At 42.2% G+C, this 24,766-nt stretch overlaps 1 protein-coding gene across 8 annotated transcripts in view; it reads right to left on the minus strand.

Moving 5' to 3' along the window:
* The window catches only part of GALK2 (galactokinase 2), a 142,987-nt gene that overhangs the window by 43,289 nt on the left and 74,932 nt on the right, over window positions 1–24,766 (minus strand). For all 8 annotated transcript variants that reach the window (XM_032623288.1, XM_032623291.1, XM_032623289.1 and 5 more), the window contains 3 exons: window positions 15,217–15,315; window positions 13,357–13,509; window positions 1,956–2,166 (listed from right to left, as the gene is read on the minus strand). In XM_032623288.1, coding sequence (XP_032479179.1) covers window positions 1,956–2,166; window positions 13,357–13,509; window positions 15,217–15,315 — 463 coding nt within the window. The remainder of the gene's footprint in view (window positions 1–1,955; window positions 2,167–13,356; window positions 13,510–15,216; window positions 15,316–24,766) is intronic.

Here is a 24,766-nt window from a genome sequence, read left to right on the forward strand (position 1 = left end):
AAAACCAAGAAGTTAATGACTAGGACAATAGAGTCAGAGACTCAGTGTCTGATGTACATTCCTGAGTTGTTTCACAGATACTATACCTGTCACCAGAGAAAACAGCTAACTGCATGGTGGCCAGCTGTAGCCATGACATAAGCTACTCCAACTTGAGCAGTACTGAGTCTATCGCTAGCACAATTCCAAGAACTGGCCTCAAGAGAATGGGATTAACATTATTGCTCATAATAATCTATATCTTTGTGGGCAACAAAATAATTGTGGTTTGCTCTGCCTATATATGTAAGTGGACAACTAAAATTGTCAGCAACGAGATGCTATAGACCCATGATGACACCTTCCACTCTGAGAATACAGCACCCTATGTCAGAATGAAGAAGGTACAGAAGATAGACCTTCACCCCTAATCCCATAGAAATGGAATGATGTTCTGATAAGTGGGGATATGTAAGCAGCTCTTTGCAGGAAACCACCCTCAGCAGGAAGCCCCTGTTCTTGTCACTTTAGCAAAGTTATATTGTAACTAACTCTTAAACCAGGCAGGCCCATGCTCTACTCATCTCAGGCCCAAGCACACCTTTCAAATCTTTTAATCACACAAAACCCTGCCTAACTTGTTGGTTCTTTCCATCAATCAAAGTAGAAATGAAGAATAAGTAATTAGCAGATGACCAGATCTCTTCCCTAGCTTCCCCTTCAGTAATCTCCTGATCAAACTGTGTGAACAAGATAACATCTAGAGGAAGATCAGGAGGGGTCAACAAGCCTGCACACAAGCCTGCACGCAGTGAGGGATGGCAACAACTCCGACCCCCATCTCAATGATTAACTGGGATTACTTTTCTGTTTCCCTTTAAAAGATTTCATGGCCTAGCAGAATCTTCGGAGATGTTTTTTGTTTGTTTGTTTGTTTTGCGGTACGCGTGCCTCTCACTGCTGTGGCCTCTCCCGTTGCGGATCACAGGCTCCGGACGCGCAGGCTCAGTGGTCATGGCTCACGGGCCCAGCCGCTCCACAGCACGTGGGATCTTCCCGGACTGGGGCACGAACCCGTATCCCCTGCATCGGCAGGCAGACTCTTAACCACTGTGCCACCAGGGAAGCCCGGAGATGGTTTTTGGGGGATGCTGAGTCCACCATTTCCCCAGATTGCCGGCATTCTGATTAAAGGCACCATTCCTTTCTACCAGCATTTGTGAGCACATAATTGATTTTGTAAGCAGAGAGCAGCGGGACTCGATTTGTTCCATAACACTATGAAGTACATGTCCTATTATCCATTATCTTCAAAACAGGCAATCACAGAACTAGAAACAAAGTATACCAACTGCATGACAAGGATCATATATGCTGCTCATGGACACTCAGACCAGAGAGGTTAGTATAATATCCTGATTTAATTCTAGTGAGAAATACTTTGTTGTTGAAATTCACCGAAGAAGGTAACATAACTTATCCTAGGTGCTACAAGATGCTTCCCAACAGAAAAAAAATTTTTAAACAGCAAAATAAACTATAAATGTACATTTAAAATATTATTAGATCATCACTTTGGTTTTTGACCCCTAAACTGAGTTGGGCTCACATTTGGAAAAGTGCATGGCGCTGCCAGTGAATTGACCCTACCCACTGTAATTCTGTGGTTGCCATAGGCCAGAGAGGGAGAATTACAACGGTGAATTACGAACTTCTTGAGGGCAGGAAGTATGTATTAGTCACCTTTGCTTCGCCAGAAAATCTGGCATATAGCAGACCAGGAAATGTTTGTTAATAAATGAATGAATGAATTTAATGAAGCCAAGAATCTAGATAATTAAGTTTGCCGAAACACACATGTTCTCCAAATTCCCCCAAGCATGCTTCAAAATCAGTATAATCCATAGGGACATTGGAAACTTTCCATCTGTGAGTGGGGAAACAACCCATGCCCTTATTTTCTCCAGCAGACTCACCGTCTTGAGTGTTTGGACTCAGGATTTGGGTCTTGAGTTCCTGCAGGCTAATTCCCAGACACCTGCAGATCTCCTCAGGGCTATAGGGTTCAGAGTGAAGGGTACCTTCTGTGATCAACAACATTTCTTCCAGACTGACCTCCAGCTTGGCCTGCACCTCCTCCAGCCGCAACACTTCCTCCCACGGCAAGCATTTGTGCTTAGCCAGGAGCTGCAAGTTCAAACCAAGATAATCGTCAGTTTTCATTTCAGATATTGATATGCACTATTTTAATGAGCCAGATTCAACTTCAAGCTTTTTTGTTTCCATTCAACCTATCCACAATTCCCACCATTGCTTGAAAATGCACGCTCGGTTCAGACGTTTGAGATTAAACATGCTTGTGTGACACTCACAGGCTAGTTGAGTATTTTTCCTAAAAAAACTAATCCTCCACTGATTTTTTTGCCTGTCACCACTTTCCCTCAGGGCTATTTCTTTGAATAATTTTGTCCTTTTGTCCCTATTCAGTTCATCCCCAATACACCACTCTCTATAAAGTCTACAGAAAACTATTCAAATCTCACATGATCTGGGTCCTGAGGTGGGCACTGCATGCCCGATTTCATTTGAGCACTTCCTGTTTACAACATGCCTCTTTGAAATGGCTAATGAATTTAAGTATCTGGGCGTTTGGAGTCAATTCCCAGATTTTAAATGAAAACCTCATTGGTGACCTTACGAAACACCACTGCATTAGGTCATTGGTGGTAGTAGAGCTGTATGTTTCTCCACCCTCAAGAAAAGAGTTTGGCTTCCAGTTGCATCCTGAGGCACCCCCTCAATCTACTGCAGAGGGTGAGATATAAACCAAACCTTTGTAACCTGGTCCACTCATGGGAACCTCACTCCAGAATGTGTGTCCCTCATTTTTCCCCAACCACCCTTCGGAGCAGGTAACAATCAAAACGGTGAAGGTATCTCTCACCCTGAGGTCTACAAAATTCATTCCCCAGGTGTGAGGACCGCAGGTGCAGACAGCACAAATGGCAAAAAGAAGCAAACAAAAGAAGGGGAAATGTGCATCTGATTTACTCTTTTATTATGCTGATGATTTGATTTTCTTTCTTTTTCACAGGAAGCAGATTTACCAAAAGACCATTGTACTTTGTTAGGGCCACTCACTTCTGAAGAATGTTAATAACAGTAGTTCTTATATTCATTAATCCTCTTTTTAAAACTCTGGCTCATACATTTGAAAGGAGTTAATGATTTTAAGGTAGAACTGGTGAAAAAGACAATAGAATTATATTTTTCTGTTCAGTTATTTCACAGAACATGGTGCCATTTTTTTTTTTTTTTTTTTTTTGCGGTATGCGGGCCTCTCACTGTTGCGGCCTCTCCCGCTGCGGAGTACAGGCTCCGGACACGCAGGCTCAGCGGCCACGGCTCACGGGGCCAGCTGCTCCGCGGCATGTGGGATCCTCCCAGACCGGGGCACGAACCCGTGTCCCCTGCATCGGCAGGCGGACTCTCAACCACTGCGCCACCAGGGAAGCCCCATGGTGCCATTTTTAAAGCAAGGCTACAAGCTAAGACCTTTCTTCTGACCTTGTTTGCTTAGCACATTTAATGTTTATTAGCAGTGCTAGATTGACACCTCCATAGACTAACTCATTCATTCATTCAACTCATTCATTCATGGTCTCTGTGCCAGTGTATTCCAAAAATAATTTCAGAAAACTTATAGACGTACATAAAACAAAAGAAAACCATACAATATATTTATTTTATACAGAAAAAGAGCTGAAGTGGAATTACCTCAGGGTGAGAGATACCTTCACCGTTTTGATTGTTACCTGCTCCGAAGGGTGGTTGGGGAAAAATGAGGGACACACATTCTGGAGTGAGGTTCCCATGAGTGGACCAGGTTACAAAGGTTTGGTTTATATCTCACCCTCTGCAGTAGATTGAGGGGGTGCCTCAGGATGCAACTGGAAGCCAAACTCTTTTCTTGAGGGTGGAGAAACATACAGCTCTACTACCACCAATGACTAGAATTACACTTCCTCGAAACACAGATCCAAATCCAACTGAGGTAAACAATGAAGTTAACAGAAATAATGCACACTTGTATAGCGCTGTGTGATTTAAACGTGCTTTTTATTCCTTTTCAGCCTTGATAGCTCTGTGAGATAGGTATTATTACCCTATTTAAGAGATGAGAGTGACTTGCCCAAAGTCACCTACCTAGTAAGAACAGAGCTGGAAATTTAACCCGTGTCCTGTACCTCTTTCTTGCTTCCCCAAGGCCACATTCTCAATGGGCTATGCTTGATATCCATGTCGCACTACTCATTTTAGCTCAAATCACCACTCAAGTTTTAGAAATGGTTTCTAAATACAAACTAAGTTTTGTGTTAGAAGTGAACATTCCAGTGATTTAAAACACTTTGATAGATGGGCTCCTTCTAAAATAAGAAGCAAATGGAAAAAAAAAAAATCAAAGAACGACCCCCAAGTGATGAGAATGGGCTCTTCCTAAGAACCTTGCAGTAAACACCATCTCCAAGTTCCCAAGCCTGACCTCATGTGAACAAGTCACTTTGCCTCAGGCACTTGATCCCAGGAAACTGGCCCAGGACTGTGTGGGGAGAAAGTCTTCGAGGGTTGCCTGCTGCCTACAGAGCTGTTTTCAAAGGTAGCCTCCCAATGCACTTTTGTTCCACAAACAGAGGCACTAACATTCACTCTAGCAATATCCCAGTTTGCTGTTCCGCCAGCTTAGCTCTCAGCTGGAGGGTCCACGTGGCCAACTGGGTGTGTATTTCAATTAAGAATGAAACCTACCACATGCCCTCAATGACAGCTGCACAGCCATGAGTCGCTGAGTAGTGCACTACATTGTAGGAGTAAAATCGGAAAGCTGCTTAAGCCCTTTAAAATTTGGCCCAGGAAACAGAAAGATGACTTGCAGATGAGGGAAGTGGGTGGGTAAGATCTGTTGCCCAAGACAGAACTTCATGAGGGCATTTGCCACTCACAGCCCTGTCGCCTTGGCCCTACTTCACATTTGTGAATCAGGGCTAGGAGTCAGGGCTATGGGTCATTTTGTGACAAGTTCCTCACTCAGCAGCAGGGTGGGGATATACGAGAAAGCGATTCTTTGTCAACATCTACCATTTTCTTTTCACCACTATAAACATTAGGTGTTTATTTCCGATTCCATTCCTGGGAGGCTCCTGAGCCTGGCTGATGCTCTGTGGACAAGAAAGCAGGCAACGAATATTTTGTCCACAGTCATGGAAAGAGGTAGATAAATAGTGCTAGGACCCTGTCTTAGGTTGGTTTCTCTCGGAAGCAGGCCCTGAGACAAGAATTTAGGGGGAGAGGGAGATACAGAGAAGTGCTGGTAGAGGAGTGGAAAATGAGACAGGAAGAGAAGCCAAGATGAAGTGCAGTGATGTGAGAGGTGAAGCGGGGCCTGCTGGACCCTCTGGGACCTGTACGTATAAAGCTCAGATGTGTCCTACGCATAGACAAGAAAGCTCAGATATTTACCCGCTAACTCTCATCCACCATTGATTGAGGGCTGATTCCAAGGGTGTTAGCTCCCCAGACTTCCAGGCTGTCTCATGTGCAAACTCAGCGTTCTTCTGCAGCTAGAAGACATCTTCAGTCTGAGAGGGTCTCTGGGGCTTCTATTAAGAGGGTGTGGTAGGAGAGTGCTAAGATATGGACTCGAACTCAGGAGGCTGTCTGTCAGAACCCACCTCTCTCTGACGTTCTCATTGCATTTTGCAGTATTAACAAGTCAACGGAAGTGTCAAGTCTTTCTCCTCACCAGGTCAGCAAAGGATAAAATTTCAAATCCCTTCTCTGACAAGTTGTTTTCCACACAACAAAAGCAGCTGTGTTGTTGTTGGTTTGGGTTCTATAAATCACCCATGCTTATTTTTAAAATTTGAAGAAACACATAACAATTTGAAGTTTAAAAAAATTACAAAGTATAAAATAAATCACCTGTAATCATCCCAATGAGATAACCACCAACTCCCAACTGACATCCTATGATACATTTTTTTTTTTTTTTTTTTTTATGCGTTACGCGGGCCTCTCACTGTTGTGGCCTCTCCCGTTGCGGAGGACAGGCTCCGGACGCGCAGGCTCAGCGGCCATGGCTCATGGGCCCAGCCGCTCCGCGGCATGTGGGATCCCCCCAGACCGGGGCACGAACCCGTGTCCCCTGCATCGGCAGGCGGACTCTCAACCACTGCGCCACCAGGGAAGCCCCTGATACATTTTTTATGCACACTTCTTACACACGTACACACATACAGTTTGACATAAATGGGATCATACATAACTGGTTTTATTGTGGCTACGTTTTTTTTTTTTTGGCTTATCTCCCCCTCACCCTCCTCCAACTTCATGGAGCCATTCCACAGTGACTTCATGCCCATGTTCCGCTCATAGCCATCATGAACACATTCACAATGTTGACCTTCCCCAGTGTTGGTCATCCCCACTCTCCACGTTCTCCAAAATTCTCCTGAATTTTCCCGGTTTCCCTCTCACCTCTCTGGTCCTTACATTCCCACCCATGACTCATTTTCTCCTTTCATTATTATTGAAGCCATCTCCCAAATTTAACCCCTGGCCTTCTGCTCTTCTCTTGCCACGTTCTCTCCCTCAGCAAACTGAACTCAGTCCTTGGTTTCAACTATTATCTCAAAATAGTTGAAAGACTATTGTCCAAGCCAAGAGAAACATTCCAACCTCAAATTTCTAACCACTTATAAGAAAATTCCACGGGGAAGTATCATCACCTCCCACTTTCATATCACCTTCCATCCTACCTTCCCCATATCTATGAGTGCTTTCCACCCATCATTTCAGCTTAAAACTACAGACCTTTTCGACTCAACACTTAGCCTTTACCTGCACATGTCTGCATGCCATGCGTGTTCACTGCAGGGTATGAAGCACTCATGGCTCCTGACTGCATGGAGCTCAGAGTCAACCCGAGGAGACAGGCATCAATTAATAATTATATAGTAAAGAACTTACTCCATTTGTGATAAACTACTATAATGGAAAAATACAGGATGTGGCAAGAGCATATAAAAGGGCATTTAACATAATGGAAGTGGGGAGGGTGGTCATTCCTCAACGTAATGGCATTGAAGCCAAAAGGAAGACAGAAACCCAATCACAGACAGCCTTATACCTGACCCTTTACTAGGTTCTGTCAGAGCTTCTTCCGTATCCCCCCTCTCTTGTTATCCCGTCCCCCCTGACACTTTAAGACCCACTTCTCTTCAACCAAACAAAAGTTCCTGCTGCCAACTTAATATTTCTAGAATACCTTGCTAACATTTGCACTTCCAGGAGCAAGCCTGGGTGATCCTCAGCACAGCACTCAAGGTCCTGCTACACCTGGTTCCACTATTCCCCAGTGTGTGCGTGCTCTGCCCTGCAGCCAGGACTCACCGTCCTGGGATACTCCACACCAGCACCCTGGCAGAGTGAGCTCAACTAAATCAACAGGCTGAGTGAAACTGGCTACATTCCTGGGTGTTTGGTTTTTCTCCACTCAAATTCAAGATAACTGCAGAAGCCCTGAGAATATTATACCACTTCTCCTCACCAGACAAAGAATAAGCTCCATATTGACCACTAAGTGGCAGGAGCTAAAAAAAAAAAAAGAACTGGATGAGTGATGGCCGCTAACCAGACACACTCTGTAAAAAATCACACTGTAAATTTTCCTTGAAGCGTCAAAGGACCACATGAAACCCTCTCCTTCATTGCTTCACATGTTGCCACAAGAAGCTCAGGGTATGCAAAATACAACAGCATAATTTCCCTTCCCTTTTTGACTTCCCATACTTATTATCAGCATCACACATTTTATCCCTCAATATAATTAAGGGATACTCTTTTTTATAGACATAAGGCAATTCTGGAAAAAAAATTTTTTTTTAATTTGTTTATTTTTGGCTGCATTGGGTCTTCGTTGCTGTGCCTGGGCTTTCTCTAGTTGTGGCGAGCGGGGGCTACTCTCCATTGTGGTGCATGGACTTCTCATTGTGGTGGCTTCTCTTGTTGCAGAGCATGGGCTCTAGGCGTGCGTGCTTCAGTAGTTGTGGCTCGCAGGCTCTAGAGCACAGGCTCAGTAGTTGTGGCGCACGGGGTTGGTTGCTCCGTGGCATCTGGGATCCTCCCAGACAAGGGCTCCAAATATCTCTCCTGCATTGGCAGGCAGATTCCTAACCACTGTACCACCAGGGAAGTCCCCTAATTCTGGAAAAGTTTAAGCCACTGAATATGTATAAAATATGAAAAACTTTGTGCTCATTAAAGATTTCTGGCTACTTTGTTAATTCAAGAACATAAAAATGTGCTTCACTTAAAAGACTCATTTGGTGGTGGGATGAACTGGGAGACTGGGATTGACATATACACACTAATATGTATAAAATGGATAACTAATAAGAACCTGCTGTAGAAAACAATAAAAAAAAATTCAAAAAAAGAATCATTTATGCAAATAATAATTATAAATCTCTATTGTGTTTGCCTTGAAATGTTTTAAATTTTAGTTCAAATGCCTCTGTAAGACTCTTAACTTTTAATGAATCTGCGTTAATTAGTTTGGGGAAGCTGTTAGAAAGAGAGGAGCAGGGAGGAAGAGAGAGAGAGGGAGAGAAAGGAGACTTAAGAACAGAAGAAATTACCAACATTAAAGCAAAACAAAGAAAAATCATCTTCATTGGTTTAGTGTACTTTCCTGTGCTAAGTAGATACAAAAGGTACTCATTTTTCAAAAAGGTACCTTGGGGAAATAGGAGGAGAGGAAAAGTAAGTGTTATTTATTACAATTTTTCCATGTGGAGCTCTACTTAATCAGAATCATTTTCAAAACTATCCTCAGGGCTTCCCTGGTGGCACAGTGGTTGAGAGTCCGCTTGCCGATGCAGGGGACACGGGTCCGTGCCCCAGTCCGGGAGGATGGGCCCGTGAGCCATGGCCGCTGAGCCTGCGCGTCCGGAGCCTGTGCTCTGCAACGGGAGAGGCCGCGATAGTGAGAGGCCCGCGTACCGCAAAAAAACAAAACAAAACAAAAAAAAACTATCCTGATCTGTCATTTCTCCACTAACACTTCATTTTTATTGTCTGAAAGCAGCAAGTTTATTCAGATTAAGACAAGCTTCTTTACTTTTTTAACGAGAGTTTATTTCCTGATTTAATGAGACCATTTCCAAACAAAAATTATATTCATTCAGACGTTGCTGAAAACGGAAGAATGGCACCATACTGTAATTAAAATAAGCTTAGCAGAATTCCAGCCTGTATTCCCTAGGCAAGAGCATATTCTTGGCATCAAGATCTATCTGCAGAGCCTATATTAGCAGTTTTATCTTTATTTCCCTTTTGTATATAACCTTGGATTCTCATGATTTGCAGCAACGTGATTTAGAAAACATTCTGCATCTTGATAAAGCCTTTCAATTTTCTTTCTTCCATATTTCAAAAGAGAAAAATTCAGAGTACTTAAAATAATGTGTTTTATCTACATCAATTGGGAGGAGTGTGTGGCAAAAAGCCAATTTCACTGACCAAAGTACCTCTAAAATACACATGGAGTTATACAGTTAAACTCAGAAGACAGCCTCAAGAACAAAAAGTTCTGCAGCGGATTAAGGTTTTCAGCTACTGCTCCAGAAAGAGAAGCCCTTTTTCTAGTTAACTCCCAAAAGATACCTCCCTCTCCCATCCTGACAACTTTCACTACAGAGCTTCAGCACCACAATTTTATTTCTCATTTTCTTCTTGCATCTTTGGAAAAACGTCGTTACGATATGAACCCATTTCACACATCTCATACTTGTTTTGGCTCACCTATGGGTCTCATAAATGATATCTAATTTCGTGATAAAGCTCTGAAAACAATGTTGTGTACGTTTGAGGTCTCCTCAGGAAGGCAGCACTTACTCATATACCTCAAAATAAAAAGTCAACAAGAATAAGCCCTTAAACAAATAAGACACTAATTTCTTCCATCTCCTGAAAGAGGAAGTTTGCCCTAAGAGGGAAAAACATTCACTGAAGACTTTGACATTGAAAAGTTTACTGCACTACTTCTTCTCATATATGCACTGATCAGAAGAGTTTAATATTGAAACATTTCTTTCATAGAATTTTTAGAAATTATCTGAATAAGTAAATTGCATATTTAAAACACTTAAATCATGATTTAAAAAAATGTTTAACACTAAAATTTTCCAGAAAAAAAGAAAAACTTTTATTTTCTGGCTCATCCATTCCCAACTTCACAACTTCAGGGGATGGGAGTAAGGGGCAAAGTGGTATGTCAGCCCAAGGGATAACTACACCTTACACAGCTCCATGGTATCTAGTTCAGTGCTGGGCACACCCTATGCACTTGTAAAAAATTGTGAAATTGAGCAAAATAAATATGACAGGGCAGGTAACCCAGGGAATAGTTTTTCATTTATTCAACACATGTTTACCCTGTGCCTACTTCAGCCTAAGCACTATACCAGGCCTTAGGGATATAAGAGTTAACAAGATGGACAGTCTTGGCCCTCAGGTAAAATCAAGTCAGAAAGAAGAGACGGACATCAAACAACTGTGATAAGTATCATACCTGAGAGGTGCAAGTGCTATGAAATACAAAGAGAGCCCCACCTTAGTTTGGGAGTAAGGAAGTCAAGGAAGGCTTTCCTGAGGGATACTTAGGCTGAGACTTCATAGAGGGCTGGAGCGAGAGCATTCTGGGCATGTACAAAGTCCCTGCGGTGAGAATAAGCATCATGGCTAGAGTGTAATGGGACTGAGGGATGCTAAGAGAGGAAGAGGATGAGGCACATATCGGATCTTGCAGTTCTCTCCAGGAAGTGATAAGGACTTTTGACTTTATGCCAATGACATGGAAAGCTTTTGAAAGGTGTTAAGCAGGGGAACTACCTGATCAGATTTAAATTTGTAAGCCATCATTCTATCTGCTATTTGAAGGATGACGGGGAGAAAGCATGGTAGAGCTCCTGACCAAGATTCTACTCCCCAGCTCCCAGCCTCAGTTCTCTCCAACTTTTAAATCATAACATGTGCCATTCTAGATCTTACATAACATTTAATTTCTGTGCCACTTTTTAGAGTACCTGTTTACATACCACCTGATCAAATACTAACCATTTCCTATTTCAAATCCCCCTAACCTTTACTCTCTACTCTCTCTATTCTTATGTCCTGTATCCTTTTGTATATCTTCATGCTAAGTGTACAACAGGTATTCAGTGAATACTTCCTAAGTAGATTTAAGGCTAGACTAGCAAGTGTCTTTTAAGCTGTGGAACAGAGAACTGCCAAGACTCCCTTCTGGTGTGCATTTCCCTAGTAGACACCAAGCCTGTATTTTTAGAAGGGAACAGTGATGGCCAATGGTGCATGTGAGAGGACTGAGGGTTGAGGCTATCGTCACTTTTGTCGAAGAAACAAGATTAGTTATGGTCACCTCCCATCATTCACCCCAACTATCTTTCTCCACCCGTAGACCTAACCCATGGCCTGTACTACACAGATATAAGATGAGCTGTCCTCTTCTCCCCATTTCCACCCTAGAAGACTCAACTGTGAAGTTCACATAGTTTCCAAATAGCTAGAGGTTGCAAGGCACACCTATACGTTTATTTATCTCCTGAGTTTGAAATCAAATTTCTCTGTATTAAAAAACTTCAGTAAGGCCAGAAACTATCAAACTCTTAGAAGAAAACATAGGAAGAACACTCTATGACATAAATCACAGCAAGATCCTTTCTGACCCACCTCCTAGAGTAATGGAAATAAAAACAAAAATAAACAAATGGGACCTAATGAAACTTCAAAGCTTTTGCACAGCAAAGGAAACCATAACCAAGACCAAAAGACAACCCTCAGAATGGGAGAAAACATTTGCAAATGAAGCAACTGACAAAGGATTAATCTCCAAAATTTACAAGCAGCTCATGCCGCTCAATAACAAAAAAACAAACAACCCCATCCAAAAATGGGCAGAAGACCTAAATAGACATTTCTCCAAAGAAGATATACAGACTGCCAACAAACACATGAAAGAATGCTCAACATCATTAATCATTAGAGAAATGCAAATCAAAACTACAATGAGATATCATCTCACACCAGTCAGAATGGCCATCATCAAAAAATCTAGAAACAATAAATGCTGGAGAGGGTGTGGAGAAAAGGGGACACTCTTGCACTGCTGGTGGGAATGTGAATTGGTTCAGCCACTGTGGAGAACAGTATGGAGGTTCCTTAAAAAACTACAAATAGAATTACCATATGACCCAGCAATCCCACTACTTGGAATATACCCTGAGAAAACCAAAATTCAAAGAGAGTCATGTACCAAAATGTTCATTGCAGCTCTATTTACAATAGCCAGGACATGGAAACAACCTAAGCGCCCATCATCGGATGAATGGATAAAGAAGATGTGGCACATATACACAATGGAATATTACTCAGCCTTAAAAAGAAATGAAATTGAGCTATTTGTAATGAGATGGATAGACCTAGAATCTGTCATACAGAGTGAAGTAAGTCAGAAAGAAAAAGACAAATACCGTATGCTAACACATATATATGGAATTTAAGGGAAAAAAATGTCATGAAGAACCTGGGGTAAGATAGGAATAGAGACGCAGACCTACTGGAGAACGGACTTAAGGATATGGGGAGGGGGAAGGGTGAGTTTTGACAGGGCGAGAGAGAGTCATGGACATATACACACTAACAAACGTAGTAAGGTAGATAGCTGGGGGGAAGCAGCCGCAAGGCACAGGGATATTAGCTCGGTGCTTTGTGACAGCCTGGAAGGGTGGGATGGGGAGAGTGGGAGGGAGGGAGACGCAAGAGTGAAGACATATGGGAACATATGTATATGTATAGCTGATTCACTTTGTTGTAAAGCAGAAACTAACACACCATTGTAAAGCAATTATACCCCAATAAAGATGTTTAAAAAAAAAAAAAAAACTTCAGGGCTTCCCTGGTGGCGCAGTGGTTGAGCGTCCACCTGCCGATGCAGGGGGCGCGGGTTCGTGCCCCGGTCCGGGAGGATCCCACATGCCGCGGAGCGGCTGGGCCCGTGAGCCATGGCCATTGAGTCTGCGCGTCCGGAGCCTGTGCTCCGCAGCGGGAGAGGCCACAGCAGTGAGAGGCCCGCGTACCACAAAAAAAAAAAAAAAAAAAAAACTTCAGTTAGGACATTGCTGCAGTCAGAATGTTGCCCTAAATTTTAGGGAAACAGACAAAATAATAGGGAACAAAGAGAAAAAGAACAAGAGAAAGCCTAGTGAAACTTCAAGTTTCACTAGTTTGCCAAGTTCATACCTTTGCAGCCAGCCGACACTCCATCACCCTGATATTGAAATGAGAAGTTGCTGCTTTATTCATTTCCACACAACTGTTGGCAATCACAAACACTGCTCCACTTGGGAGTTTCACATCAGTTGCCCTCAGAGGACTAAATTCTATTAACTTGGCCTATTGAGAAAAAAGTGACAGGTGAGATATAATGTATTAGAATTCAGAAAACGTTTAACCATTTACGCATTTATTTACCTTAGTAAAAATTTTTCCCAAAAATGCATCCATTTATTCATTCAAATATTATTTACTGACTTCCAGGCACTGTACTAGGCACTGGAGATACAAGAGTGAACGGGACAGACACTGTCCCTGCCCTCATAGAGATTACAATCTAGTGGGAAAGGCAGTCAAGTAGTCAAATACACTGCCAGGTTGTGTTAAAAGGGTAGCAAAGGGCTTCCCTGGTGGCGCAGTGGTTGAGAGTCCGCCTGCCGATGCAGGGGACACGGGTTCGTGCCCCGGTCTGGGAAGATCCCACATACCACGGAGCGGCTGGGCCCGTGAGTCATGGCCGCTGAGCCTGCGCGTCCGGAGCCTGTGCTCTGCAATGGGAGAGGCCACAAAAGGGAGAGGCCCGTGTACCAAAAAAAAAAAAAAAAAAAAAAAAGGGTAGCAAAGCACAGGGCACTATATAGAAACACAGCTGTAGCACCTGATCAGATATAGCCTAGTGTAGGTGCCCCTGAAAAAAAGGGAAATCTAAACTGAGACTTAAAGGATGAGCAAAAGTAGGACAGACAGAGGGTTTCTTTACCCAAACAGGATGTCAAGAAGAGGGAAGCGTATAAGCAAATTCACAGGCAAAAAATAATATGAGGTGTTAATAGAGTTTTGGGTATTGCAATTTAGCTGGAGCTTAGTGTTTGAGGGATGAGCCACGGTGAGAGGATAGAACTGAGCGGAGGGCAGGTAAAGCAGGGGTCAGATCATGAAGTACTTTGCAAGCCCAAAGAATTTGGACTTTGTTCAGACTCTACAGCTAACTTATGTTAACAACAGGACTCTTGCCATCATGTCTGCTTGTCAGGTCTCATCCAAAAGACCCAGAGTGTTTTCTTAGCATTAAACCAAATTTCCTCATGCCTCCTGTCTTTGGCTTAGGGGAATCAACAACAAATACTCTTAATAAGAAGAAATCCAGGTATTCTTGGAAAATAGCCAAACCCGTAGGAATCTGATCGAAAACTAAGAAAAGATTTTAAAGAAATGTCTGTTTCTATTTTGGAAATGGTCAGTTTATGGCAACTATGAAAACCTCTGCTCTGTCTATGGGAGTTGATAACCAAGGGGAAGTGGTATTGGCTAAGGAATTCATTCCTGGCTTCCTGTCAACATTCTTTTCCCTACCACTAAAGCCCCAAAAATGTTGGCAGAGAAAAATGATACCGTAGAGTAAATTACCAAAAAGAGGACGAGTGAATATATGTGGTAAGAGAACTAACATTTGGGTTTAAAACCAACAGGAGATTATGAAAATGCCATGAGATGAAATGATTTGGGACAAGAGCAAGAAAAGAGGTCCCAATAACTAGGGAGTTGAGAAATCGCATGCTAACAATGAATTAGAAGGACGGGGGAAAAAAAAAACCTAGACACCTGAGGTATGATTCTGGAAGCTTAAGGGAGAGGTGATCAACATGAAACAGAGTCAGTGAACTGGTGATAGCCTTGAATTACAAAGCAGTTGAGAAATACCATCCTACAATAGAGCCTAAAAGAACAGGCTGCCCAGGAAAAAAAAGCACTCTGGGGATCTCAAGCCCTTCCTCTCTGGGTGAACATTCCCTGGTGGATATTTCCAAATAACTCAATGCCACCTACAGTTCCTTCTTCTGCAAGAAATGATATGGACTGGTCCATCCCTCCTCCTTCAGTGCCAATGTAATGCTCACTCTTGGTGCAGATTTCTGCAAGTTCCACCTGGAAAAGTAAAAATTGATTTGCACTGTGAGTAAATCATAATCTGTTGCTCATTCATTTCCTACTCCAGACATGACATATGGGTTTGAATTCCAGTGCAGCACTGATCAACTGATAGTAGCTGCCTGCAGCATTGGGTTAACAAGAAGTCCAAGACTACCATTAAGCTCAACAGGAAAACATACAAAGATCAATTAATGTCTGCTGTGAGTTGGAATGAGATATTGACTGTGCATGTTGTGTACAGTCTCGTCCCGCAGTACCCACAGGAGATTCGTTCCAGGACCCCACGGGATACCAAAATCTGAGGATGCTCAAGTTCCTTACATAATATGTCAAAGTACTTGCATATAACCTATGCACATCCTCTCATATACTTTAGATAATCTCTAGATTACTTCTAATACTTAATACAATGTAAATACTACATAAATAGTTGTAAATACAATGTGAATGCCGCGTAAATAGTTGTCAGTGTGCAGCGAATTCAAGTTTTGCTTTTTGGAACTTTCTGGACTATTTTTTGGAATATTTTTGATCCATGGTTGGTTGAATCTGCAGATGCAGAACCTGAAGATATAAGGAGGGCCGACTGTATTTGCTATCCCTAAAAGACTCCACAGGGCAAGCAGTTTCTCCTGTATTTGCTCCATTCCCTCTCTAGACTGGCATCACCAAAAATCTCATATGGGCACTCACTCATTTCTGCCTCAGCTTTCTTTGTCTCCCAACAGTGGACTACTCCACAGTCTCCCCACAGCCAAAGTGAGGTCATCCAACCTTATTTTCCGGTCCAAAAGTAATGCTGCCTCTGTGGCTTTTCCATTAAATATAAGAATCAGAACTAGTGTCATCTCATCAGACACACCTTCCTCCAATCAAGATGAAGAGGCCCAATACATTAATACATTTCTAATCCAAACTGAAAATGTCAAAATATCTATTTAAGAATCTTCTATGACTTCCTATTCCTTCTATGTCTTCTTATTTCCTAGAAATAAGTTCAAATTCCTCAACCTGGCATTTCAAAGCTTTCCAAAATGTGCAACCAATTTACACATGAAATCATATTATCTACCACTCTTTTCCAATTATATTTGCCTCCATGACCATCTCACACATTTATGTAACCTGGTATTATTTCCTGTCTTCTCTCATATAAATCCTATTGCCATCCAATATCTGGCTTATTGGCTACCTACTATGGGCAAGTCCACTCAAATCTTCCTCCATCACACAGTCTTCCTCAAATACTGTTCCCTCTATGGCATCCTGCTTCTCTAAACCCTCACAACACTAACAGTATCATCCACTTACCCTACTATTCATTCACGCATTCATTTTTTTTTTTCTTCTAAGACTTGATTCAAGCCTTTATTTCTTACCTGTTTTACTGGAAGATTCCCCTACAGTGATCATTGTGAAGCACAGATATAATCATCTCTTGCTTGCTTGGTTGCCAGTGACTTGACGATCATACTTCTCATTGTGGTACACAACATCTCTAACGACTTATCCCTTGCTCACACCTCCATCCTGCTCTCCCACCACTAACCCCGTAAACCCTAGGCTCAGACCACTGGAAAAATGCTGTTCCTCGTCACCCCCAGGCTCTCTCAGTGCCTTTAAAACTGTGATTTCCTGTCCTCCTCACTCAGTACTCCTCTCTCCAGAATCCCCCACTCGTCATCAGGATTAACCCAAGTGTCACCTCTCCCTTGGAGCCCTCACTACCGCCCAAAGGCACACACACTCCACATAATCCCTCTTCTGTGCTCTCTGTATATAACTCTATGCTCATTTACCAAACCATGCTTTAAGTGTGGCCTTCCTTGTGTGTTTATCCATCAGTCTATGACAGCCCATGCAGTGCCCAGACCAGAGCCCACTTAACTAATAAGACTGAATCACATAGTGTTCATTATTGCTCTTTAATAGTGTCAGGTTCAATCACATCTATTTACCCCAGAAAATTGTCAGTCCTGTGAGAAACAGATAAAATAGCTGTTTCTTTTGCGTCCCCTACCTCACACAATGCCGAACACAAAGTAAATACTCAAAAAAACACCTGCTGCTTTCACTTTCTGAGAATAGCTGCCCAAACATCATTTGATAGATCCTGTAAGTGTCATATTCCTTGTTGGATTCACTAACATTAATTTTGCTTCACGACACGAGGTAAGCTTGGTATTTTGACGTAATGGGCATTGTGCGTGGCCTAAGGAACACACCAGAACCAGCAATCTTCCATAATAGGCACATTAAAAATAAATTAGCAGGGGCTTCCCTGGTGGCGCAGTGGTTGAGAGTCCGCCTGCCGATGCAGGGGACACGGGTTCGTGCCCCGGTCTGGGAGGATCCCACATGCCGCGGAGCGGCTGGGCCCGTGAGCCATGGCCGCTGAGCCTGCGCGTCCGGAGCCTGTCCTCCGCAACGGGAGAGGCCACAGCAGTGAGAGGCCCGCGTAACGCATAAAAAAAAAAAAAAATAAATAAATAAATAAATTAGTAATCAAAAGGTGAAAACACTTGGATTTTAAAATGTAAAGAAACAATATACCCAGGAGAAGAAGTCCATGCACGATTCATGAGGAATGAGGAGACCTGGGACCCTACATAACTGTGACAGTGGCGAGTGTGAAAAGTCACCTCCCCACAACAGCAGTAACAGTCATACTTACATGCTAAGTACCTGGCATTATCTCTCCTTTAGGCCTCCAAACAACTCTCTGCTTATCCTTATTATACAGATGAGGAAAATGGGACTTGGAGACATAAACAGCGGAGAAGCCAGGACTTGAACCTCATCTGCCTGACTCCAGAGTTTGTGTTCTTTTCACACTGGACTTTTATTACTCCCCTACCCACTGCCAAATAATATAACCAAATAACATAGCCTATTTTTTTCACTACCTCACAGGGATGTGAAATGACAAATGAGATCACCAAAATTTAAATATTCTCCCTCTTAAGAGGAAAGAAACTAAGGCATCGAGAAGTACATGCTTATTAATTGTTTTTAAAAGCCTCTGAATGTGTGGCAACAACCGTATACTTTAACAGAAATATGTTAATTTTTCCAGACTACCTATCTCCACGAAATTCAGAGGGACCCCAGGAGTCCCCAGCATCTCTGTGTCAAGGAGAGTCCATCTGCAGGGCTGCAGACATCCCTATACTTTGCTGATACCTCTCATGCTGAATTCTGACATGTGGATCTCATTACTGGACAGACAATAACCAAGAGTTTTAAATGCAGGAAACAAAAAGAAAATGAAGATAAGAAAGATGAAGGAAAGGATGACTCATTTTACAGTCCCCCCGGAATGCATGAGGAATTCAGTGGTAAATATAGAGGAAAGAAACTAGTACCAGAAGCTTCCAAATCTTGATTAAAGCCCCAACCCTCCTGCCAACTAGCTAGGTGACCTTAGATAGATTGCTTAACTTTTCTGAGTTCCCATTTCTTCATAGACTATTAATAACAATAACAGTTTTCACAGTTAGAATTTACTGACTACTTACTATATGCCAGGTATTGTTCCAATTGCTTTATATGAATTAATCATTTACTTCTCACAATGACCCTATAAGATAGGTATCTCCTCCTCATTTTACAGACAAGGAAACTGAGTGGGTTTATTAGTTGAGACTAGGCTAGTAATTACTAAAGCTGAAATTCAAACTCCACTTGTCTAACCCCAGAGCCCACACTCTTAATCACCAGGCTATATTACCTCCCATCCATAATATGGAGAAAAATACCTACCTCCCTGGCTATGAGATTATTGTGATTATCCAGTGAATTAGATAAAAACATCCCATAAACTCTAATGAAGTATACAATTTTAAATTTCATTATTTTTACAGAATGAATAAGGAATCATCTGATTTATACAAGTAAGTAGCTAAATCCCAAGCCAAATGTAAAAACAGGTTTAACTAACCTGGAACTCAGGACCATTTTTTGAACTGTTCAGGGGGAGTTCCCTAGTGGTTAGGATTCCAGGATTTCACTCTCATGGCCCTGGGTTCAATCCCTGTTTGGGGAACTAAGATCCCACAAGCCTCGAGGTGCAGTCAAAAAAAAAAAAAATTTTTTTTTTAAACTGTTCAGGGAAAGAGAGAACTTAAAAGATTCTGGGTGTCCCTAAGAGAACCAATTCAACAATAAACTGTAATGGAGCTTGAGACAAACAGGAGAATGTGTGTTCCATTTAAAGCATCCCAGTCTAGGACTTCCCTGGTGGTGTAGTGGTTAAGAATACTCCTGCCAATGCAGAGGACACGGGTTCAAGCCCTGGTCTGGGAAGATCCCACATGCTGCGGAGCAACTAAGCCCGTGCGCCACAACTACTGAGCCTGCACTCTAGAGCCCCCAAGCCACAACTACTGAAGCCTGCGTGCCTAGAGCCTGTGCTCCGCAACAAGAGAAGCCACCACAGTGAGAAGCCCGCGCACCACAATGAAGAGTAGCCCCCGCTCACCGCAACTAGAGAAAGCCCACGTGCAGCAATGAGGAACCAAAGCAGCCAATAAATAAATAAAAATCTTAAAAAGTAAAAAAAAATAAAGCATCCCAGTCTAAATTGGGGGGTGGGGGGTGGGGGGTGGGGGGGAGGCGGGCAGGGGGGAGAGGCGTGGAGGGGGGAGTCCCTGCCTGCCAAACAAAACATGCCTGTAGTATAAACTTCAACTGCAGGCCCACAGGCGGCTCCCCAGTGGCCCTAGCCCTTCACCCCCATACTAAAAGCAAAAAGGTCAAATCCTAAATGGTTATGAGATGTGAAGAAACTAGACACAAAAGATTTTTTTCTAATTTCAAATCTTGTTTAAGGAAAAACTTGCATGCCTCCGACAATAAGCAAAAATCAGTGCTAGGCCCATAGCCTTAGCCAGGGATGGCATGACCTGAACTCAGAGAACAATAAATGGAGGGGCCTTAACAGCAGGGGATGTAAACGGGAGCAGAGAATGCCTATCATTCTGGGTGATGTGAGAGAGACATGTGAGTCTGCCTCACCCTTTCTATCCTTGGGAACACTGGAAATAGAACCGTAAAATGTGCTCCAAGAGTTACAATCAGGCAGAGTGACGTGCAAAGACACTAAATACTCCATACACACTTGAATTATGTAAAATATCAAGAGATTTCATGAGAATAAGAAGGAGCTGTCAAAAACACATTAACAAAAGTGTATGGAAAGAAGCCTATCGGAAGTTAACTTCCAGAACAAACCGAATCACGCTTTGTGACCACCTAGAGGGGTGGGGTAGGGAGGGTGGGAGGGAGGGAGACGCAAGAGGGAGGAGATATGGGAATATATATACATATATATACATATAGCTGATTCACTTTGTTATACAGCAGAAACTAACACACCATTGTAAAGCAATTATACCCCAATAAAGATGTTTAAAAAATCAATAAATAAAAAATTATTAGGCAAACATCATAGTAACAATTCTAACAGGCAAGATACACTAATGGATAAATGGATGAAAGTTTGAAGAGAAACAGAACAGTTACAGAAATTACTCCAAGACACTTATGAATTACAAAAGGAAAAATAGTGGAGAAATCTATTGGGCAGCAACTCAACTAAATGATAAAGTTTAAAATCACTAGTAATAAGATATATCAACATCATGATAGAATGCATAAAGAAGGACACATCACTTCTGTGATATTCTTGCCAAAAAATGCATTACCTCAATCTAATCATGACAAAAAAATCTGACAAACCCAAATTGATAGATATGAAAGTACTAAATAACTGACTGCAAAATAACTGAGCAGGACTTTTCATGGTATCAGGGTCATGGAAGACAAAGAATGAGGAACTGCCACAGATTGGAAAAGCTTAAGGAGAGACCATTAAATGCAATGCAGAATCCTGGATTAGATCCTGGAACAGAAAAAGAACATTAGGAGGAAAACTGGCGAAGTTTGAATGAGGTCTATAGTATAGTTAATAGTATTGTATCAATGTTAATTTCCTGGTTTTGAAAATTGCACTATGGATATATAAGTTGTTAACATTAGGGAAAATGAGGTGACGTGTGTACCTGAACTCTTATTTTTTAACAGCTTTTTTGTGGTAGAAGTGACATACACATATTTAGTATAAATTTTAATAAGCTTGACACATGTATCACCCATCAAAGCATCACCACACGATAGTGAACACCTATCCATCACCTCTAAAAGTTTCCTAATGGCCTTTTGTGGCAGCATAATTCTTTCTGAGATCCATCCATGTCATTTGTAGTTCATCCCTTCATACTGCTGGTAGTATTCCATTGTATGCCTATACCACAGTTTGTTTGTTCATTTGTCGGTTGACGGACATTTGGGTTGTTTTTAGCTTTTGGCTATTGTAGATAGAGCTGCTGTGAGCATTGGTGTATAACAAACAAAAAAAAAGAACAAACCAAATCAAATTTGAGGACCAGATCCCTGATGTCTGAGGGATTCTGAGGTTCACCTATCCCCCAAGCCCCTCCCCGCAACACACAGGCAACCTGAGAACCCTCAGGCAAAAACAGCAAAGCTCTAATGAAGAAGGGACTCATTCCCCTCCCACCAATGTATCAATGTCTTCTTCTGTCCTTACACCTGAGCATGTCAAGAACCCCAGACGCCTCCAATCTCCAGATTGTCAGAAGACAATCAGGCTACATGAGAAATTTTTCCGAGGTTTGTAGCCAATAAACTCATTTCTATTTTGACTCCTGCCCTCTGGACAGTTAGGAGAACCCTGGCATTATTCATGGATCTTCTTTTAAAGCAACTGAAGATAGTTAATGAGGCTACTTTAGCCCTTTGTGTGGTTCTTCTCTTGAAGCAGCCTGGGAAAGAACCAAAAATCACATGGCCTCCCAAATTAAACAGTGTACCCATCTGCTGACCAGTGGGGATCCAGTAATAACAGAAATAACAGGGTTAGGTTTAATAGTCACTGAGAAGGGCTAAAGATTCATAAATGTGTTGCCTAGCTAAAACTGGACATTTATAAAGACAATAAAAATACAAAAGACTTCAAGATATCAATACAGTAAATTTTATTTTTGTTTAGCAGTTTTACTAATGAGGTTGTTAAAAGCAGAATTATGTAGACAGAAAATGTTAATCTTTCCCTATGGGAAGCCTTGCTATTAAGAACACGGACCCTAACTGAGACAGCATCATCCAGCTATTGTAGGTCACCAACAAGTGCAAGTTAAGAGAAAAGAAGGAAATGAACAGCCCCATTCATTCATTCAACAGTCATTTAAATACTAGCATCCTACAGATAAGTGGACAGGTCACTCAGTGTCTTCCCTCAAGGAGCTCACGATATTGATAATGTCTTCAGGTGAACAAGTCTTTCAAAAGAAAGTGTAAAACTAGTGTGCCAGAAATGATTTGCCCCCTAGATGTGCTGTCCACCCACCTCCATCCTACTATCTGCCCAGGAGGCTGCCCAGCATGAACTATATCGAGCGGCTCCTGTGCACTCTGCTTTCCACTGGGTGTTTTCAGCAGAGGACTCTGGCAGGAAATGGGGAATGAGGGAGGGGGGAGTGAGGCCACGCTGCCAAGATCACCTTCAGACACAAGGGCATAACAGCTCAGCTACAACTAGTCCTCATTACCTACTACACCTTTGGAAATAGTCGCTATGAAATAAATTGCCCTTGATTATTGAGTGTGCTATTTCTTGTCATGACCCTGGCTGATATATCTACATAAGGTGAAAATGTTAATGGCTCCTCTGACTTTTCTTTGCCTCAGATACTTTCTCAACTTTCTCCCCCTGCAATCCTTCTCCACCTTAACTTTCAAAATGCCTGGGTTCTTACTTGGGGCTATTTTCAAATTCTTCCCCAAATTGGCAAACCTGTTAGGGAGACCCCAGCCAAGTAGGAGAAACTTCATGAAACAGCACCAAGGTAAATTTTAAAAAGACTGAGATAGACTTGCTTTGTTTTGTAACATGGCTGATGACCAAACTCTAACTTGTGGACACTTTGGAGTGTTCTAAGTTGCGGGGGGGGGGGGGGGGGGGGCAAGTAGGCTTGCTTTAATTAGAAAAAGAAGAAGAAGGAGGCTATTATTTCTTCTTCACATCTCTAACTCAAAGAGATTAGTAACTTTCAGATTTTTTACTTCAAGAACAGTTGCCTGAGGACAATGACAGCCAGCTCCCAAATGAACATAGCAGATGTGACTGACTCTGATGGTTCAGGCTGAAAAGTTCCAGTAAATAATGCAGGAAAGGACAAAGGAGGAGTTCAAATATTAAAGAAGTCAGCAACCACAAAGAAACAACACTGAAGAGGATTCTCAAAAGTAAATCTGAAAACCCTGCTAAAATCTAGAACCATCAAAGAGTATGTACTCACGAGTGTATATCACACACACAGAGAAAAGTGGACTCCTCCATCCATGTATGCTGAAGAGAACATAATCTAATGAATCTGGAGAAGGCTAGTAATTGGGGAATGTGGCTCTCAAAATATCTGGGGTGCTTAGTGAAGGCAGAAGCACAGTCTTCAAGTCATCTCCCTTCAAACTGTAAAGAAAGAACAAGGACCACTTGCCTAACCTAACTGACCTGCAACCTTGAGTCATGGAGGGGCCCAGATTCTGAGAGGAGGCCTTCAACAAGGCAGGAACACTGCATTTTATGTGAAACAGTTTGGGATTCCAGGTCCATGGGTAACATGAGAAAATGTCTATGATAGGTTTCTTCTAGATCTCAACCATTGCTACCTGTATTGGATGAGGAAAAACCTTTGTAGGTGCCTGTAACATACAACCTTGAATAAATGACAATCCTGGATGTGCAGATATGTGTGGTAAGACTATTAAAATGCTAACATGAATCCAACAGGTAATAATGAGATGCAAAGGGAGGAAAGAAAACAGTACCCTCTGTGGTCCTGTAAGTGAGGGCCTCAGACAAAGCATCAGTGTCACTGGGGGACAAAGTCGGGCCTCACCCCAGACCTGCTGAATCAGAACCTGTAGCTTAACAAGAGCCCCAGGTGATTTGTAGTCACATTAAATTTGAAAGCACTCCTCTAAAAAAATTTCCTGCACTGAGGCTTTTTTTTTTTTTTTTTTTCTGGCTGCACCACGCAGTATGTGGAACTTCCTTGACCAGGGATAGAACTTGCACCCCCTGCAGTGGAAGTGTGCTGTCTTATCCACTGGACCACCAGGGAAGTCCTCACTGGGGCTTTCTTAATAAATTAAGCAGACAGGAAAGAATAGGAAGAAAAAAGGGAAGGAAGCTAACAAATGTCACATGTCTTCTAAGGCAAGATACTATGAGGATATTTCATATGTGCTATCTTATTAAGTCTCCAAAATGACTCTGAAATGTCAAAATTATAATTGCTACTTTATAGAGAAGGAAACTGAGGCTCGAAAAGGTCAATAAATTAACCTAAGCTAAGAGTCA

The sequence above is a fragment of the Phocoena sinus genome, chromosome 2 (assembly GCF_008692025.1).
Source record: "Phocoena sinus isolate mPhoSin1 chromosome 2, mPhoSin1.pri, whole genome shotgun sequence".
NCBI classification, from domain to species: domain Eukaryota; kingdom Metazoa; phylum Chordata; class Mammalia; order Artiodactyla; family Phocoenidae; genus Phocoena; species Phocoena sinus.